Source organism: Micropterus salmoides, unplaced genomic scaffold, assembly GCF_014851395.1.
Source record: "Micropterus salmoides isolate LMB-PRFRI ecotype aquatic unplaced genomic scaffold, ASM1485139v1 Ms_hic_scaffold_8, whole genome shotgun sequence".
In the NCBI taxonomy this organism is placed as follows: Eukaryota; Metazoa; Chordata; class Actinopteri; order Centrarchiformes; family Centrarchidae; genus Micropterus; species Micropterus salmoides.
In genome coordinates, this window is record NW_024044570.1 from 12,870,309 (window position 1) to 12,888,591 (window position 18,283).

The window sequence follows — 18,283 nt, forward strand, 5'->3', positions numbered from 1 at the left end:
CTGCAATTGGCCCCTTAGGGGCATCGCAAATAACAATGACATCATCACCCGTTCAGCTGATATGGCAAACTTGTTAGCAAACAATTGCTAATTTACTTATCCAGTAGAGTTAGAGAGCAACATTATCATTTATTATCAAGTTGTGTTTCTGGCCACTTGACTCTCTTTTAGCTCTGTTACCAACTCTTGAAGCAAATATCTGGCTCTTTAGCTGCTAAATGCTCCTCTGTGTTCACCAGCTAGTCGCTATCTGTGTCTCTTTGCTGTTTGGTGCTGAGCTGGTAGTACCCTGTGCTTTGTACATAGGGTTTTTAGAATGTTTTTGCTAGAAACAGCTTCCTGCTGCGGCCAAAAACGACCCTATGAGTGCAGCAAGAGTGAACCAGTAAAGTTGTGGAGAGGACAGCTAAACAAAAAACTGAATCTCATTATAAAGCTCCTTAAAGCCGAGGGCAGCTGCAGGTTCAGGTGATAATTCAGGGGATAGAAGAAGAAGAGCACAGGAAGTGCATGTTAGAGGTTAGGAGTTAGAGGTGTTATAAGAGGAAGTGTTCTCGGAAGAGATGAGTTTTCAAGAGCTTCTTGAAGTTAGAGAGGGACGCCCATGCTCTGATGGCGTGTGGTAGCTCGGTCCACCATCGTGGTGTCACAGATGAGAATAGCCGGGACTGGGATTGCTTTGTGTGAAGGGATGGCAGAGCCAGGCGGCATTCGTTGGAGGAGCGTAGTGGCCGAGAAGGAACGTAAGTTTGTATTATGGAGTTTAGGTAGATGGGTGCAGACCCAGAAGTCACTCTGTATGCAAGCATTAGTGACTTGAATTTGATTCTGGAGGCCACGGGGAGCCAGTGGAGGTCACTGAGTAATGGAGTGACATGAGTCCTTTTGGGCTGATCAAAAACCAGACGCGCTGCTGCGTTCTGAACCATTTGTAAGGGTTTCACCGCACAAGCTGGAAGACCTGCTAGGAGGGCATTGCAATAGTCGATGCAAGAGATAACCATGGCCTGTACCAGAAGCTGGGTGGCGTACTGAGTGAGGTAGATTGAGGTGATTTTCCTTTCCATGTTGTATAGAGCAAAGCGGCATGACCGAGAGACAGCAGCAACATGGTCTGAAAAGGACAGCTGGTCATCAATCATGACACCCAAGTTTCTCACCACCTTGGTTGGAGTGATGGTTGCGAAGTCAATTTGTAGTTTGATGTTATGGTGGATAGATTGCTTGGCTGGAATGACCAAGAGTTCAGTCTTAGAGAGGTTTAGTTGAAGGTGGCAAGCCTTCATCCATGCAGATATGTCTGATAGGCAGTCTGTGATCCGCGCCGAGACAGTGGGATTGCCTGGCGGGAAGGATAGGTAGAGTTGGGTGTCGTCTGCATAGCAGTGGTAAGAGAAGCCGTGCGAGCAAATGATCGGCCCCAGTGAGGTGGTGTAAATTGAGAACAGAAGGGGCCCAAGCACTGAGCCTTGGGGCACCCCTTTGGAGAGGCAGTGGGAGGAGGATAATTGTCCTTGCTACAAAACATTGTAGGATCGCCCCGAGAGGTAGGATTCGAAACACAGGAGTGCTTTACTTGAGATGCCCATTGCTGAGAGAGTGGATAGCAGGATCCTGTGGTTGACTGTGTCAAAGGCAGCTGATAGGTCAAGCAGGACAAGAACCGAGGATTGGGCTGCAGCTTTAGCTGACCTTAGGGCTTCTGTTACAGACAGAAGAGCCGTTTCAGTAGAGTGGGCACTCTTAAAACCAGACTGATATGGATCTAGGAGGTCATTCCCTGAGAGGAATTCTGAGACCTGTTTGAATACTGCCCGTTCAATAGTTTTGGATAAAAAAGGTAGAAGAGACACTGGTCGATAGTTCTCAACCTGAGTTGGGTCAAGTGAGGGCTTTTTGAGTAAGGGTGTAACCCGAGCCCTTTTGAAAGTGGTCGGGAAGGTTCCTGAAGCCAGAGAAGTATTTATCACATGAGTGATTGTCGGGACCACAGTAGGAGATATGGCTTGGAGGAGATTCGTAGGAATCGGGTCCAGTGGGCATGTAGTTGGATGGCTACGGGTCAAAAGTTCTGATACTTCGCTCTCTGTGAGAGGAGTAAACGAGGAGAGTGAACAACCACTGACCTGGGAGAGCAGAGGAAAAGATGTAGTAGGACTGCTACAATGTTTGAGTTTGAGTGTTTCAGAGAATTGGCTAGTTATAGCCTCCACTTTCCCTGTGAAGAAGGCAGCAAAGGTATCAGCAGACAAGTTTGTATATAATTTATAATATATTGTAAAAATATTGATTATAGCAACTTTAAGTATTTCCATTTTATGATATACAAATAATACTTAATACTCTACTACACACAAGATAAATGTTGTACTGCTAAACTATATTTTTATTTATAAACTTAATTTTTATTTATAAAACATGTTTTGCAACACATAACATACATATCAGCATATCAGAAAAGAAATACAAATGCGATCTTGTCATCAAGGCTAGGCAAGTTTATTTGTATAGCACTTTTCAACAGCAAGGCAATTTAAAGTGCTTTACATAAGACATAAAGGCAAAAAGAAAAGATATTAAAGAAGCATCAGGGAATATAAAAAGGTACATGAAATAATATTTTTCAAAAGGAAAACTATTAAAATAAGATTGATTAAATAGATTAAACTAATTTCTAAATAGTCTGATGATAAAATACAGTACTAAACAGAAATGGGTTATTAATTTAACCTTTATTTTGAAAGTCACAGTGAGACACAATCTCTTTTACAAGGGAGTCCTGTTGAGCCCTGATTTAGAGTTTTAGATCAGCCAGTCATAGAACTCTGATAGCCGTTTCTGCTCCATGTTACCCATCGTTTAGACCTCTAGCCTACAGTCTGCACTTGGTCACAGACTGACGAATGATGGATGATGACGCTGCATCGATTTACGTGTGGTGGCAAATCTTTCCCAGATTAATGAGAGCCGTGGAGAGCTAAACCCCATTCACACTGCCGCACATAAACAAGGCATTTTTGCCTATGAGATGCACCAGGCTTCATTTAAGTCCTGCCAAATCAAAGTGTGTTAAGTGTGTGTTTAATGTGACATATAGATTCATCCACACACACCCACATACACTTGATGCAGTCTTTCAAGGGCTGACAGATGTTTGCATAGAAGGACCCATGAATGTTTTAGTTGGGATTGAACTATGTGGAAATTGTCAGGTTGTCATGTGTTGTATATGCAGGGATCGTGTCACGCATTGACAAGAAAAAACACTAACGTTCACACACCTTGCTATTCTACCAGACACACACGCAAACACTCCTCCTTTTCCTTATTTTGATGTTCATTGTTCTAAGTCAGGTAGCAGACTTCTGAGTGTATAGTGATTGATCACAGTGTGAGTGTCTGGTATTTAGACACTGACTGTGCTCTCAGAATGCAGATTTTCACTCTTGTTGCTTCCTAATGGGATTCTTTCCACTCAGTCATCTTAATTGGCTCCTTCTCTTGCCCAAATTGGCAGTGACGTTGTGTATATTTGTTTTGGGTCTTTTCAAGCCTGTTTGTTTTGGAGGGATTGTCCAATTTCGTAAGTTAAAAAAGATACTGAAAATACTCTTCTTTTAAAATTCTGTAATTTATGTTTAGGTAATGGCCCAGAAAAGAAACTATGAGGTGCTCTGCCACATTTCAAAGAAACTCATTTTGTCTGAGTTTTCTTCCTATTTTGATTTCCTTTAAAGCAGATTAAAATAATAATTGTCCCTAAATATTTCAACAGCAAAGGAGCAAACTGATTAACAAACACCACTTCTTTTTCAGTGGAGAGGGTTGAAATAATTTTGCTTCCTGAACTTCCATTCCTAGACACACCCTGCAACACAACTTGAAGCTGAAAGTTGAATTTGAATCACTTTTGGCTCTGCTAACTTTTACACAATTTCAGATTTTTTTTAATAACCTATAACATTCTCTGACACCGTTCTCCACCCATGAGGAACCAAGGCCAACAGTGGAGATTATTTGCTGAGTGGGACATTGTTCAGCCAGCAGGGACAGCTCTTTGTCTCTCTGCTCTTTTCTCTGACTGCTTTATATCTGGCCATGAGGGAATTGGCTACGGAGAAATGTCAGACAGTGTTTGGGCAAGCATCGTCCCTCTGCCATGTATTGAAAACCATCTGCTTGAGAAAGTGAGCTGGTTAGGGAAGGGATGGATAGATGATGAAAAGACAGAAAGAACAAGAGATAAAGAGAGAGAGGCCTCTGGTGAAATGCCTTACATTCGGGGGTCTTTGTGGGACATCCAAAGGCAATACCAGTGTTATCTCCCTACTCACAGACCTTGGTGTACTGCAGTATGAAACATAGATAATGAGGACGCTCCCTATTAGTAACTATATACTATGCAAGTCGGGAGTCATAAGCCACTATTCCCTATTTACATTGGGATGTATTGGATGAGCAATAGTGGAAATAAAAAAAATGATGTATAGATATTTATTCCTGGTCATGTTACACTGGCAGTTTTGGCCTACATCAGAATCTACAGCACTAGATTATAGGGAGCCAATGTCCTGATGCCGCTTCTAGGTTAGCCACTGTTGCACTAGCTTCTGTAACTCAATGCAATCAGGTGTTCTCAGACAGTGAGCGTGCCACCTGGCAACATCAATGTTGGCTAAATAGAGGAAATTGAAAACAACAGGACATGATTAATATGGCAAGTTTTGCTAACTAGTATCATAAACTTCAGACTGTGAAGCTGATGTTAATACAATTAATCTTCATTGATATTCATATTCATACAAACATTCATGTGTTCCAGAGGATGAATCTTACTGACTTTTGTTCTAGTGCCACTAGCAGGTTGACATTTTTAGCTTCTAGTGAATTACCTCTATGCATCTTGATGGATTTCCGTAAAATTTGATACATATATCCATGGTTCCCAAATAATGAATCCTACTGACTTTGGTGATCCCCTCACTTTTTCACAAGCGCTGCGTCAAAGTTGACATTTGTAGTTTTGAGTGAAAAGTGACTTTTCATCTGACACCATCATTAGGTCATTAAAAAAACTAAATACTTGCAAAACTAATGACATTTCCATCAGCCTCAGTTGTACTTTGGGTTTAGTGATGATTAGCAATTGTTAGCATGCTAACACCTCAAATAAAATGGTGAACATGGTAAATATTGCACCTGATTTTAACAAAGTTAAAGAATAATTCATTTCTTGGCAACTTCTTTTTCCAACGCAGCAGGACGTGTATTACATGTTACCCTCTTTTTGTCCTTCCTTGTTCCTTTGTACTCTTTCATTGCTTTTTGCTTAACACCAGCCAAAACTGTTGTTTACCTTGCTACACTGATGTAGAAATGTGCAGAGTTTGTCAACACTGTGACATCACTGTTAAGGCTTGGGCAGACTACACGATTTTCAGCGTCGGCCGATGGCCGTGCCGTTCACACTGCACAACTTGCCGTCTTGTGACGGGAGTCTTGAAGTCATTGTGGCGTTCACACTACGTGACTGATCGTGTCAGGGGGTCACACACTACACAAGTTGACAGCGGCTGTGTCACCCGATGCTGGTGTCCAAACCAAGTCTTGTCAAGAAAACACACGTGAAATGTGAAACGTGAAATGACGCGAACCTACAAAACAGACAAACAGATGTTGTTTGTTATTGTAAAGATCGCAATTGTAAAGACAAAGAATATGGGTGAAAGAATAGATTAGCACACGCAGGTAGCAGGGATTGTCTGCTGTCATTGGCTGGATGTGGATGTCGAGTTGGCCAACGCTTCCAGATATTTGGCATGCTAGATATCTGGCAGACGTCAGCAATGTGTCAGAAATGTGTCGGGGAGCTGTTTTGACGCGTCATTGAGTAATTCACAGAAAACGACTGGCGACTGCCGATCAACCACTGATTTACTCCCGATCACAGCATGCCGAGCTTGCCGAGATGCAAATCAGGCTAAAAATTGTGTAGTGTGAACTAGGCTTTAGGTGCGACTATTTGGAGAACAGAGCACACTTTTGACCATATATAACCACACCTGTGGACATAATGTTTGTTACTCCTCATAAGAATAACATAGCTGTACTGGGCTCTATGGGCTAAATGTTATACAGTATATTTTGTGAACCTCAGATGACACCTAAGATCATAGCTGGATGTGGCCAGGTGTGGTCTGTTGCACCACACTCTGCCGTTATGTAGTATGGTACTGTAGTGTCACACTACATCACTTTTGCATAGTGTAAGGGAAAAGCACCATTAGCTGAAAGTGCAAGCAGGATAATTAGAATGGGTGCTGTTAAACTTAAAAGGAGTCTGAAAACAGTCTTGAACAGCTCTCTAAATACTAAAGTAGCTGTAGCTTGCTGTACTTTTTGTCTGACAGCAAAAACTAAAAAAACTCCCTCTTTATGCAAAACAAGGACATGTTTTGTCCTAATAATACAAAGCTGCACACCCCACTCTGGTAGGACTATGATTGATTCAGTAGTTATGCAGGATTGCACAAAGGTGAAAAAAAGACGACAGCCATTTTCAAGCCATCCATTGTGGCGTGGGGAAAGATTGACCCCGAGCACTCCATTCAGCGATAAAAGCCACTGCTGACTCTTGGCCAGGCCTCTTTGCTTGACGCATCACATGTGTCCATGTGACAGGCCAATCAAGAAAATGGAGTGTGTTAATGGTGATGGAGATGGTGGCTCTCCCCCACGCGTTCGTCGATGCCCCTCATCATCTCACTGCCTAACATATTGTTTTAGCAAACGTAACTGCTGTCACCAGGGGCAGGATGGATGGTGTCTTACAGTTAATAGGCTCTAAATCAAAGCCACATTGCAGACGGCCAGTCAGAAAGCGGGAAAGCTGTCACCTGAGACCTCCGCTCAAGGTTACCATTGCAATTGTGGACAGACTGCATTTGTTCTCTTACTTTCTGTCTCTTCAGCGACAGTTAATACCTTTCGCTGCTTTCTCGCCACTTCTGTTCCTCTGCCATCTAAATCTCTTTCTCCTGCTATCTCTCTAACACACACGCAACACTTTTTACCACTTTTACTTCACACTGGCTCTTTCTCATGCTACATCTTTCTGTGTTTAATCCACTACTTTGCCTGCCCTTTTCTCTCCACCTCCTTCTGTCCTCCATTTGTATCTCTCTCACTTCACTATCTCAGTCATTCGCCCTCTCCCTGGCTGTCTCATCTCCCCTTTTCTGTCGAGCTCTACAGTAGGCCTACAGCTTGTCGTGACTGTCTTTTTCTCTTATCCAGTTCTTTTCCTTACCTGGCCTTTGTCTTCCTTCACTCTGCTTCCCATTCCCCCCCTACCCTCTCTCCATCTCTGTTTCTCTCTCTCTCAAAGCCAAGTTTAATTAGCCTCCATTCACTTAGTGAAGGACACATGTACTTTCATAGGTGGTCGGCAATTGTCTGTCTGCTTCATTTATTCATGAAGATTTTGAATAGCTGGAGGCAGCAAGTATTGATGAAACTGTGAAAGAAAGAAGACCAAGGAAATGTGAATGCCATAGTTGTAGGCAGGGGCTGAGCTCTTAGTTTGTGGGTTGGTGGGCGGTACTCTGCCCAAGGACATACGAGCCGAGTGAATTCCAATGCAAATCTATTGAAATTCAATTTCAAGTGCTCTTTGCAAAAGCACCTGGCACACAACATATTCAGGGGTGAATGTCCTCTTGCGCTCTTACAGACACTGAATACAGTGAATGAATAATAAATTGGTAATGTCAAGGACTATGGAGCTTGTCTCTCAAAAAGTGCCTACATTTGACCTATGCTATCAACACGAACAAGGCCGTGGAGCATATTACACAGCCGGGTTTCTTCAGTTCAACTTACATTTGCATCAAATTGCATTTGGTTGCATCACATTATCAAGATTATTTTGTTTACCCTGGCAGTGTTGTGCATCTTCTGTCTGATGGTTTGGCATGCAGTTTAGAACCCTAGAATAGCTGTTGCTAAGGCAACAGCTAATATGGATCCAAATTTGGAATCATGAGTGAGATGGAAATACAAAGGACAATCTAATAAATCACATTCTTAAAGCTGCACTAACAGAGTTTTAATTACCAGGGTGCCGAAAGCCTTCATAACAAACTCACCGAAACACAGCCCCAATAACACTGGTTTACCAAGTTGTTGTGTTAACATGTTAGCAAACAATTGCCTGCTAACATATGCGTTAGAGACAGAGCAACTTTAGCATTAGTTAGCAAGATCTCTGAATTGTATCTAGCTACATTCATGAAAAATGGCAACAGAAAAGGAGCTGTACAGGTTGTAGTAAGTCAGCTACAGAAAAATTAACTCATAAAATTAACATATTTCTTTGATCAATGTGAAGGTAATACGAACACAATGCCAGGCTATATGAATGAAGTGAAGCAAAACAGCAATTCAGTCTTATTATCCGGCAATATGAGCATCCCATTGAGTCATATTTCTGGCCACTTGATGCATAGTCAGTTGTGTTTTGTTTTTATTTTGTTCACTAACTTGCTGTGCTCAACCTTTTTTTTTTTTTTACCAGTCACTCATTTCATTCCTCTTTCTGTTGTTTCATGATCAGCAGGTAGGGTACACACCATTTATATGAGCTTGTTCACTGGAAACAGCCATCCAAGATTTTATAATGACTCAACCTGTAGTACAGTCTACTACAGAATGCACCAGTAAAATAACCACAACAGTAAGTCAGTGTCCAGTGTGGCTCTGTTTAGTGATTCTGGCTGATTAGATCTGCGCTCAGGTCGAAGTTGGGTGGGCATTATTTGAGGACACCAAACTCAATGTAACTTATCTATTAAGACATGATACACTTAATTGATCCCACAATTGGAAATTAAGGAAATAAAGACCTGTTCTAAGCTACAATCACAATGCAATGCAGGCCCTCTAATGTACAGTCCCCTCCAAAAGTATAAGGTAAGGCAAATTATTTGTTTTTGTTATTCACTTGGGTTTAAGATAAAAAGATGAGTATGAGACAAGAGTTCAGAATTTCAGCATGACTAGTCTAAGGCTGTATTCGGAACCGCCTAGTGTGCAGTATGTACTGTATACTGCATACTATATGAGGTATAGTATGAAGTATGAAACTGTTAAATAGATTTATTTTGCAGCATGCTACGCCAGGCTTTGCTAGTTTCCGGTTTTAAAAATTGGAACAATAAGACGAATATAAATGTAAGTACGCTTAAAACGTATTCTTCTTTTAAATCTTATATATGAGAACAAGGCTGTGGCCGACCTGTAGCAGATGTTTGCTTCGGTATATTGGTGCATAAATAAGAATGATATAAAATAAAAGCACGTACTATAACCACAACTGTAACAGTACACTAACAATGTAATGTCTATTTAGAATAATAAAGATAAATAATAATAAAGTGACCTTTCATACCACTATTGTTTTATTTTTTTATCAAAGTGCTTCTAAGTTACACAAGCCTGTCCATCACGAGCCAGATGTTACAACATTACTCGGAATGTAAAGACACAATAACAGCGAATAACAGCGGTACGAACATTTAAACTGTCTCACAGCTGCGGGTCCCTGTCTCACAGTATGCGAGGTAGACTGGTCCGATGCATACTGCAGATTTTTCCCGAATCAGTACGCCATCCGGGCATTTTTGGCATACTGCAGATTTTGCTTGTGTTTGCATACTGCATACTACATTTGGGCCAAATCAGTACATACTACTAGTATAGTAGGCGGATTCGAATACAGCCTTTGTTTTCATCCTTGGTTCAAACCTATAAAGACTGCATTTCCTGTTAAAGAGGATAAACCAACATGAAGACCAGAGAGCTGTCTATGGGAGAAAAGCAAGCCACTGTCAAGCTGAGAAAAGAAGGAAAATCGACCAGAGCCATTGGACAAACATTGGGCATAGCAAGCACAACAATTTGGAATGTCCTGAAAAAGAAAGAAACTACTGGTGTACTGAGCAACAGACGTTGAACAGGTCGGCCAAGGAAAACAACAGTAGTTGATGACAGAAATATCGTGACAGCTGTAAAGAAACCCCCAAAACATCAGTAAGTGACATCACCAACGACCTCCACAGTGCAGGGGTGAAGGTATCACAATCCCCTGTTTGAAGAAGAATCAGAGAGCAGAAATAGAGGCCACACTACAAAATGCAAACCACTCATCAACAGGAAAAATCAGAAGGCCAGATTGAAAAAGAAGTACAGAGATGAGCCGCAAAAGATCTGGAACACAATCTTATGGACTGATGAGACCAAGATTAATCTCTACCAAAGTGACGGAAAGTGTGGAGAAAGAAAGGAACTGCTCATGATCTGAAGCATACAAGCTCATCTGTTAAGCATGGTGGACGTAATGTCATGGCTCGGGCGTGCATGCGTGTGGACTGAGGATGGAGTGTGTGAGCTGCCGAGTGTTGTGTTAGAGTAGCAGTAACAGACCTGAGAGAAGGGCTACCCGACGGTGCAGGGTAGAGACCGGCGGCCCAGCTGATCACCATTTGCTGCCAATGCGGGAGATGTAGCAGTGTCGGCCAGCACTGTCTGCCGAAAGGGATCCGTATCAGGGATACTCCAAGCCGCAGGTGCATCCGCTGGATGGACCGGAGTGTCGTCAGACAGGGCAGCATAGTGGTTGGAGAGGCCGATGTGCGGAGGAGAGGCAGCCCCATCCGAGCCTCTCTTGCGGCCACAGACCACCACTTCAGCCCAGGTTGACTGATGCTTCGGAGGAAGACAGCCTTGGAAGGGTAGAGGGGTCCCACAGCACGGTGTCCTGGATGTTAGCGGTTGCGCTAAGAGAAACAATCTGTTTGGCTTGTACTGAAGCGACATCCATGAAGCCAGTCAGCAGGGAATCTTTCTCTTTGAGTTCCCCTGAAAGTCGTCGGATTTTTTCCATAAGGTCAGCAATCTTTTTGTTCGCTTTCTTAAGGAGTATGCAGTCCTCATGGGGCAGAGTTATCTCGGCTAGCATAGTCACCGGAGCTTTGTTGTGGTCAGTAGCGTTGATGGCGTTTTTACGATTATCTAGCTTAAAATCCATGTCTGATGACTAAAATCCTTAACCCACGTAAAACGTAAGTTAAAATCTTAAGTTAAATAAAAAGGATATAAAAATGTAACGAAAAAGTGTGGAATAAAACTGGATAAGAGTCCGGTTTAAGACGGAGCTTCCGACAGGTGGCTACAGATGCCAACGCATGCACCGAGTACAGATTACGTCAGCAATTACGTCTGCGATCAGGGGTAACACAGGGGGATGTCAATCTGTATATCCATACAGTCCTGACAAAGAGATCTAATCAAGCATAATAAGTGAAAACACATAAGCAGGTATACCATGGGTATCTAGCCCTTTAACTGTGCTCTTAACCACTTGGCCACCAAGGACATAAAGATGCATATTGTCCCACTTTAAAAGGTGCAGCATTAAAGTATGTATGATGTATGGTCTGTGCTGGGTAGGGATGGAGATTTGATTGATATTGATACCCTTATTGAGACTGCTTAACGATCCGATTCTTTATCAGTACCATTATCGATACTTTACTATTATTTAGTGATAGTTATTTGGTAAGAGCAGGTAGAAGGAGGAGCGGCTGGTTTGCCTCAGCCAGCAGCTGAGTTGTTAAGACTACAGACCAGTCTGTTCTCCAGACAGACAGCTTTCTATTTAGCTTGTCTTTAACATTTGGCTAATGCCAAGCTAGCATTAGCTGTGCTTGTATAAAAGATACAGGATGAGATATTGAAGACAGAGATGATTAAATTAACCATTTCTAGTTGTTTAATGTTACCTTACAGACAGGTGTATTGATAAAGTATTGTCTTTTTACTTGCGAATGTACTGCGTATTGCACATAATAATAATAATAATAATAATAATCTTTATTTGTAGAGCACTTTTCAAAAACAAGTTACAAAGTGCTTTAACAAGTGTAAAGACAATAATACCCAAAAAGTATAGATTTTTTTAAAGATAAATATAAAATTTGTAAAATAAAATAAAAGGGATAAAATAAAGTCAAATAAGATCAGTTACTTACAGTAACGAGCGTAGCGGTCATCAACTAACGTTACAGTAGTTTGGAGCTAACTTAATCGTATTCCACCACGACGGCACAGCCTCTCGCTCTGCTGCGTGTGTGTGTGTGTGTGTGTGTGTGTGTGTGTGTGTGTGTGTGTGTGTGTGTGTGTGTGTGTGTGTGTGTGTGTGTGTGTGTGTGTGTGTGTGTGTGTGTGTGTGTGTGTGTGGGAGCCGACAGAGAGCAGGCAGAGACTGCAGCCTGATGATTTTCTTATCCGTTGCGTTGCAAAATAAAACTGAATTGACGCTCGAGACATAACGTTACATCATAGGACACGCAAGTCTCGATAGCAGTATCAATAAGCTCAAACCTCCTTTTGGAACCGGATCCCGATCCCTAGACTGCTCGCCCACATAGACCTGAGAAGAAGTCTAAGTAGGCAAAATAAGTGAAACTACCTGTATGGGCTTACGATGGTGTGATAATATGGAAAATATTGAAAATGGGCACAGCAGAAATTCAATACACACAGTTCATATTTCAGTTTGGTGACCTCATCTAAGTCCCAGCATATACTTCTGTCCAGCGGAGCAGAGGTATAATCAGCCAGAATAACTGAAAACACTTGCACATGTGCAGAGCCTTTTCAATTAACTTCTCTAGTGGCATAATTCTCACTCTGCAGTATCATAGAATGTAAAGCATGCTCAAGCATGCCACTGAATGACCAGTAGTGGTCTGGAGAAAAACAGCCAAGCCACTGTGTGGGGTGCTTTACTTTGAATAGATTGAAAATCGAGTGGTGCAACCTTAAGTGCTTCAGCGTCCACCTCTCAAGGACCCTCTGCATTTCGACCTCTGTCTCCCTCTGATGAAGACAAATAGCTCTTTCCCGCTGGCTGCATAGAAGCCTTTAGGAACCTTCTGTAGCGAAAACCAACTTGGACAAATTGCACAAGGTGGCTCCCAGGATGGGGGAGACACCCAAAATAGGCCACTGTAACAGTGCTGTAAAGATACTACTCGGTTGTCTTCCCAAGAAGAATGACCTTTGCTGTTTCAGTAAATGCCCCAAAATTATATATGTTTAGGTTGACAAAGCCCTCTACCAGCTTTGGTAATTATGTCTTGAGCAAAGGAGGAAGTAGGTTTAGGCAGTGGCGGCTCGTGCCAAATCTCTCAGGGGAGGGGGCAATTGTTGCGATGATGGCTAAGATGACAAGTTTAATGGTCTAAGTCTGCTATAAGACAAGGATTGTTCCTTAGACTACATACTGTACAGTATTTGTGAACAGCTACATCCTGAAGTTCATTGCCAATGTCTGCAATGAATGAACAGTCCACAGTTAAGATCATCAGATCTTTAGACCTTAAGATGTAAAGGCAACTACTTTAGCAATAATGGAAAAAAAAGAATGACTCTCAGAATCATCTGATTTAGCTGTGACAAACCTTTTTATTTAGGAACAACAAATGTAGTTACACAGTATTATTAGGGGTGTGGGCTGTAATAAAAGTATCCACTGTTCTCCTATAATCACACAGTATCAACGTGCTGTTCTCCCATTCTCACTCTGTATTTACACATAAACAAGGCATGTAAGGGGAAATATAAAAGGTATATTCTATTGTTTTTAAATAAATTTTCTGTGTTGCTTTCCTACTTCTTCTTCCTTTTAACCTTCTCTGACATAGATCATCATGCTACCTCCTCTTTCTTCTGTGGGTCTTGCAATAAAAGAAAAAAACAACACATAAAATAATTGTTACTGGTTAAGAGCATAAAAAGTTAACTTTAATACATAAAACATGGCTTAATAACAATCACATTTAACATAAGCATAAAATTCAGCTTAATAATAATTATCAAGATTTTTTTTACAGTCACAATTTTTAGCTTAGCCTATGGTATTTTACGGAGCATAAATTAGCCTAGTGGCTAGCGGACTCCTCATAGCTTAACAAATTAAATGTATTAGGCTATACTTTGTCTTACTCACCACTGGTTAAGTTACTGCATCTCCCGACAGAACACCACAGTTGAATTATCAGCCTGAACGTACGTTTTGTACAGCAGCTGATGGTAGTGAGAGCAACAAGCTGGAGGACCACAGAGTCGTTTTCAGGTGGCAGAAGCGTAGCTTTGCTGCTGGGTGTATGACGTAAACACATTAGTGCGAGCCCTCCCGTAACCCATAGAGATTGCATTGCAGAGGCCGCAGCTCAAAACAAAACTGCCTTTACATGAAAGTCTGAGAGAGATCTGGGCGAATTAAAACCAGATTGAAATCGCACCAAAAGAGGCGGGACTCCACGGAACACGACTTGACGCTGATTGGACAGCGATATTCAGAGACAAACTGCCTGACAAAAACAGTCACAGCTAACTAACAGTGTGGTAGAAAGTGTGAGAAAAATCCTCTGCCTTTCCCGGTTTGGCGGTACGTCGCCCTAGTGAACAAGCCGCCTCTGGGTTTAGGTTGCTAAACATCTGACTTTAGCGTGGGAGAATGTTGTTCATTTCCTGTTTACAACCAACAATCAGCATTTCTTTAAAGCATGACCACGATTGTTCCCTTACCTTAACCGCGTGTTTATTATTATGAAGATGATGACAGAGCTCCCGTAAGCATCTATTCTAAACCAAACCATGACCTAAACTTAACCAAGGGTATTTGTGCTTAAACTTTACCAAATCATCATCGTCAGATCATAAACAGTTATATATCAACAGTGATTTGTAATTGTTTTGGAAGGCGCAGACAAATGATGTTGTCCTGCTGATAGTGGCGTCATATCAGAAAAGGTGTGTTGTTCTGGAGGACATGGACATTTTTGAGGACTTGTGAAAATCAGTCAGACAAAGCTGGATTTTTTTCTGAGAAATCAGCAGTGACTACGTGTTCATGTTGTCTTATCCCTAATTAGAAATGATTGAAAGCCAAAGTCAATTATGGCCCGCTTCAACATCTTTGATGAATTCAAGAAGCTCCTAAACATCAACACCAACTGTGTAATACAAGACAACAAGACAACAAGACAGCTAATCTATTTGTATAATCAGAGGCTGAGCTGACAAATATGTGCATCAACAAATATGATAAATAAGATGTTTGTTTGTAGCTACGCATCAGAATATTATAGCTCTTTTCTGCACATACAATTAACTTCAGTCTCTCCTTTCTTTTCTTCTTCTTTGCCTGTCAAATCCTTTAAAACATCCATGTCCCGTTGGATAAAGTAAAAATGATTGAACAACAGTATAGGAATCATTATACAATCATCATCCTCATCACATCATTTGCATCATGGGATGTACTTTTCACAGATTTTGCTACATGGTTTTGAAAACATTCCTTCATAAATTTATAATGAGGCCATTTACAATTTGTTTCTAAAGGTAAAGCTGATGAAGCTGTTGAACGTCACTTAGCTAAAGAGGTCTGAAAAACAAAGACTTAATCAAAATCAACCATGAGGCTTGAACTTGTGGTCTGAGGTTTGAGGTATCAATGCAGAATACAGATTAAAAATATTGTTTGATCTGCAGAGGGTGTCTATAATCTATTTATTTTTATATTATATAAAATAATAAAAAAATAATTATATATCTAATATTTTATAGATTTTTATGTGAAGCTATATTAATACCTATGACATAATGAAACACATACATTACTACCTTTTTAATGCAAAGAAAATTTACATTTACAGATTCAGTTGCATGTGATAGCAGTCCACATCTAACACAGCTTTGTTCTCCCTCTCTCCCCTTCTCTCTCCCTTCTCTCAGATATTGATGAGTGTGCTGAAGGGAAGCACTACTGCAGGGAGAATACCATGTGCGTTAACACCCCTGGCTCCTTCATGTGCATCTGCCATACGGGCTACATCAGGATCGATGACTATTCCTGCACAGGTGAGTTCCGCTGCTGGCCTTTTGACAGGCTGGAATCAAGTGCAGAAGACACTGTTTTTATTCTGGCTTTGTGAGCTTCAGCTTCCAGAGCAACCATTTTGTGTAGAGGTTGCCTGCAGACTTGAAGCAATGCAAACAAGGATGATATTTTGTTGGGTGTGTGGAGACGAGTAAAGAAATGCAGATGTAAAGAGATGCAAGAAGAGGATATGTCTTCACTGCGGGTTTCTACTACAGACGCTTTTCAAGAGACACATTTTACGTTAGGTTATTGCCAGTTAGAAATGATTTAATTTGCATCTTTAGTCATATACTAGAGGATGATATTTGATTTCATTATGATAAATTCTGCAGCCAAGAGCTGCACAGACTTCCAGAGACGGGGAAAGGAAGAGACAGCCAGACATTCAGATATAAACCTTGTAAGTTATCTGTGTCAGAGTGCAGTGTGAGACAAAATAAGTGTAATTGAAAATCATACATTGACATTGAGAGACAGCTATCATACAACACCTGTAAAACTGTAAACGTTAGCCATGTTCTACACCTTCTCTCACTTTTTCTGTTCGTTATAGTCCAGACGGCGCCTGATTAGACACAAAATCTGTCACCCTGCAAGTATGCACGTCCTGTTCATTTAATATGCGTAGGGATTAATGTCTCAGTTTGATTTGCTCTTATTGGTTTTGCTCTAATTACTAGTGCCACATTAAAATAACACAAGAACACACACACACAGCTAAATCAATACCAGCGTTATTACTTTATGAATCAGCAGAAGCTAGCAGTAGAGAAAAGAATGAACACTGAGAAAAAGTGTCAAATCAATTTTGGATTGCTTTTGCTTTGTGCAAATTACAAAGAGCATCTAGCTCTCTGCTTTGTTAAAACTTTAGATGTGTCAAACTCCATAATTACACAAATGTATTCTATAAGAAAGCGTTTATATGAATCTCTACACTCTCTAAACATCTTTGCAACTCTGAGCTTTTTAAAAGTGATTTCTATAGTTGGTATAAAGACTTTTATCCTTTGAAATATAATGGAAATGTCAGAGTGTCTGTTGCCTTTCTGTCTTGTTTGTATCTGCATGTGTGTGTACAGTCTTCGTCTGGTGTGTGAATATACTCTGTGCGTGTGTGATACGGAGAAAGAAAGTCACTGAGAACCTGAGAAACAGACTGTGAGACTGTCAGTGAAGCCGGTAGACCCATTTGTTCCAGATCAAAGTTGTAACTAAAGTCAATTTCAAAAGGAAACCAAATCAGACTAAAAAGATTGTGTGGATCATTCAGTCTTTGTTCTCTGTCTGTGTTGTGGGTGATTGTGGTAGTAGCGCTGCTTGTTCATAATCGCTTCTTCCACTATAGTTAGTCTTCATGTTATAGTAGATCAGAATAATCTTCATCAGTATGAGAAAAAATACCCATGTTACGTTGTCCTGATTGGAAATATTTATATCTGCTGATATGACTGATGATATAACTTTAATTTATATACTTTTTGCCATGTCATCTAGCTCCACTCTTATTAAAATAACAATTAACATAAAGCAGTAACATCTGTGTAAAATCAAATGTCAGAATTTTCTCGACAAAAGGAGTGATGTATTTTAATGCCAGTAATGGATGGAGTAATGGATGCTACAGAATCGCAGAAGACTGTTCAAATCACCTAGAGTACAGATTCTATTTAAAGTTTGCTTTAAAAGCTTTGTTATAATGCCAAAATTAAGGGCCACACATAGAGTAAAATACATAAGAAAAATCTTAGTCAGTAATCCTTCCATAATGTAATGTCCTTCATCTAGAATAACACAGTGTCATTCCACAGTGATGAGTGGCAGATCTGCCTCATTTCCTCACCAGTTGTTTGCAACTTGTGAAACAAGATGCTAAGTAGCTCCCTGTGTGCATCATCTCTGAAGAGGAGGAAACATGCTGCATTTCCTCAGTGTCTGTAATTAAAAAAGCAATTTACACCAATGCAAACTAAGTCAGCGGCAACAGAGTGAAGGGGCTGGCTGCCGCCCGCGGTATACGTCAGAGGATTTCGGCCCACAGCCTTCCTGCCGTGCCATTCGAGTTTGAATTAAAGCCGTTAGACTCAGCTATACCACGAACACCCAGTGAAAACTCCCATTTCCTGCTCCCTCTGGGTCCCCTGTCGAGTTTTTCTCTACCCTTGTCAATGGAAATCAGGAAATTACAGAGCAAAGTTAAGGATTTGTGTATTTTTATGAACAGGCTTCTGAAAGGTATAAACAAGTTAGGAATAATTTTTAAGGGAGTAA

The 18,283-nt window shown here is 40.9% G+C and overlaps 1 protein-coding gene across 1 annotated transcript in view; it reads left to right on the forward strand.

Annotated features, from left to right (window-relative positions):
* nell2a (neural EGFL like 2a) overlaps positions 1 to 18,283 on the forward strand; it is a 92,685-nt gene that overhangs the window by 37,134 nt on the left and 37,268 nt on the right. The window contains exon 13 of the mRNA XM_038706414.1: positions 15,865 to 15,990. Coding sequence (XP_038562342.1) covers positions 15,865 to 15,990 — 126 coding nt within the window. The remainder of the gene's footprint in view (positions 1 to 15,864; positions 15,991 to 18,283) is intronic.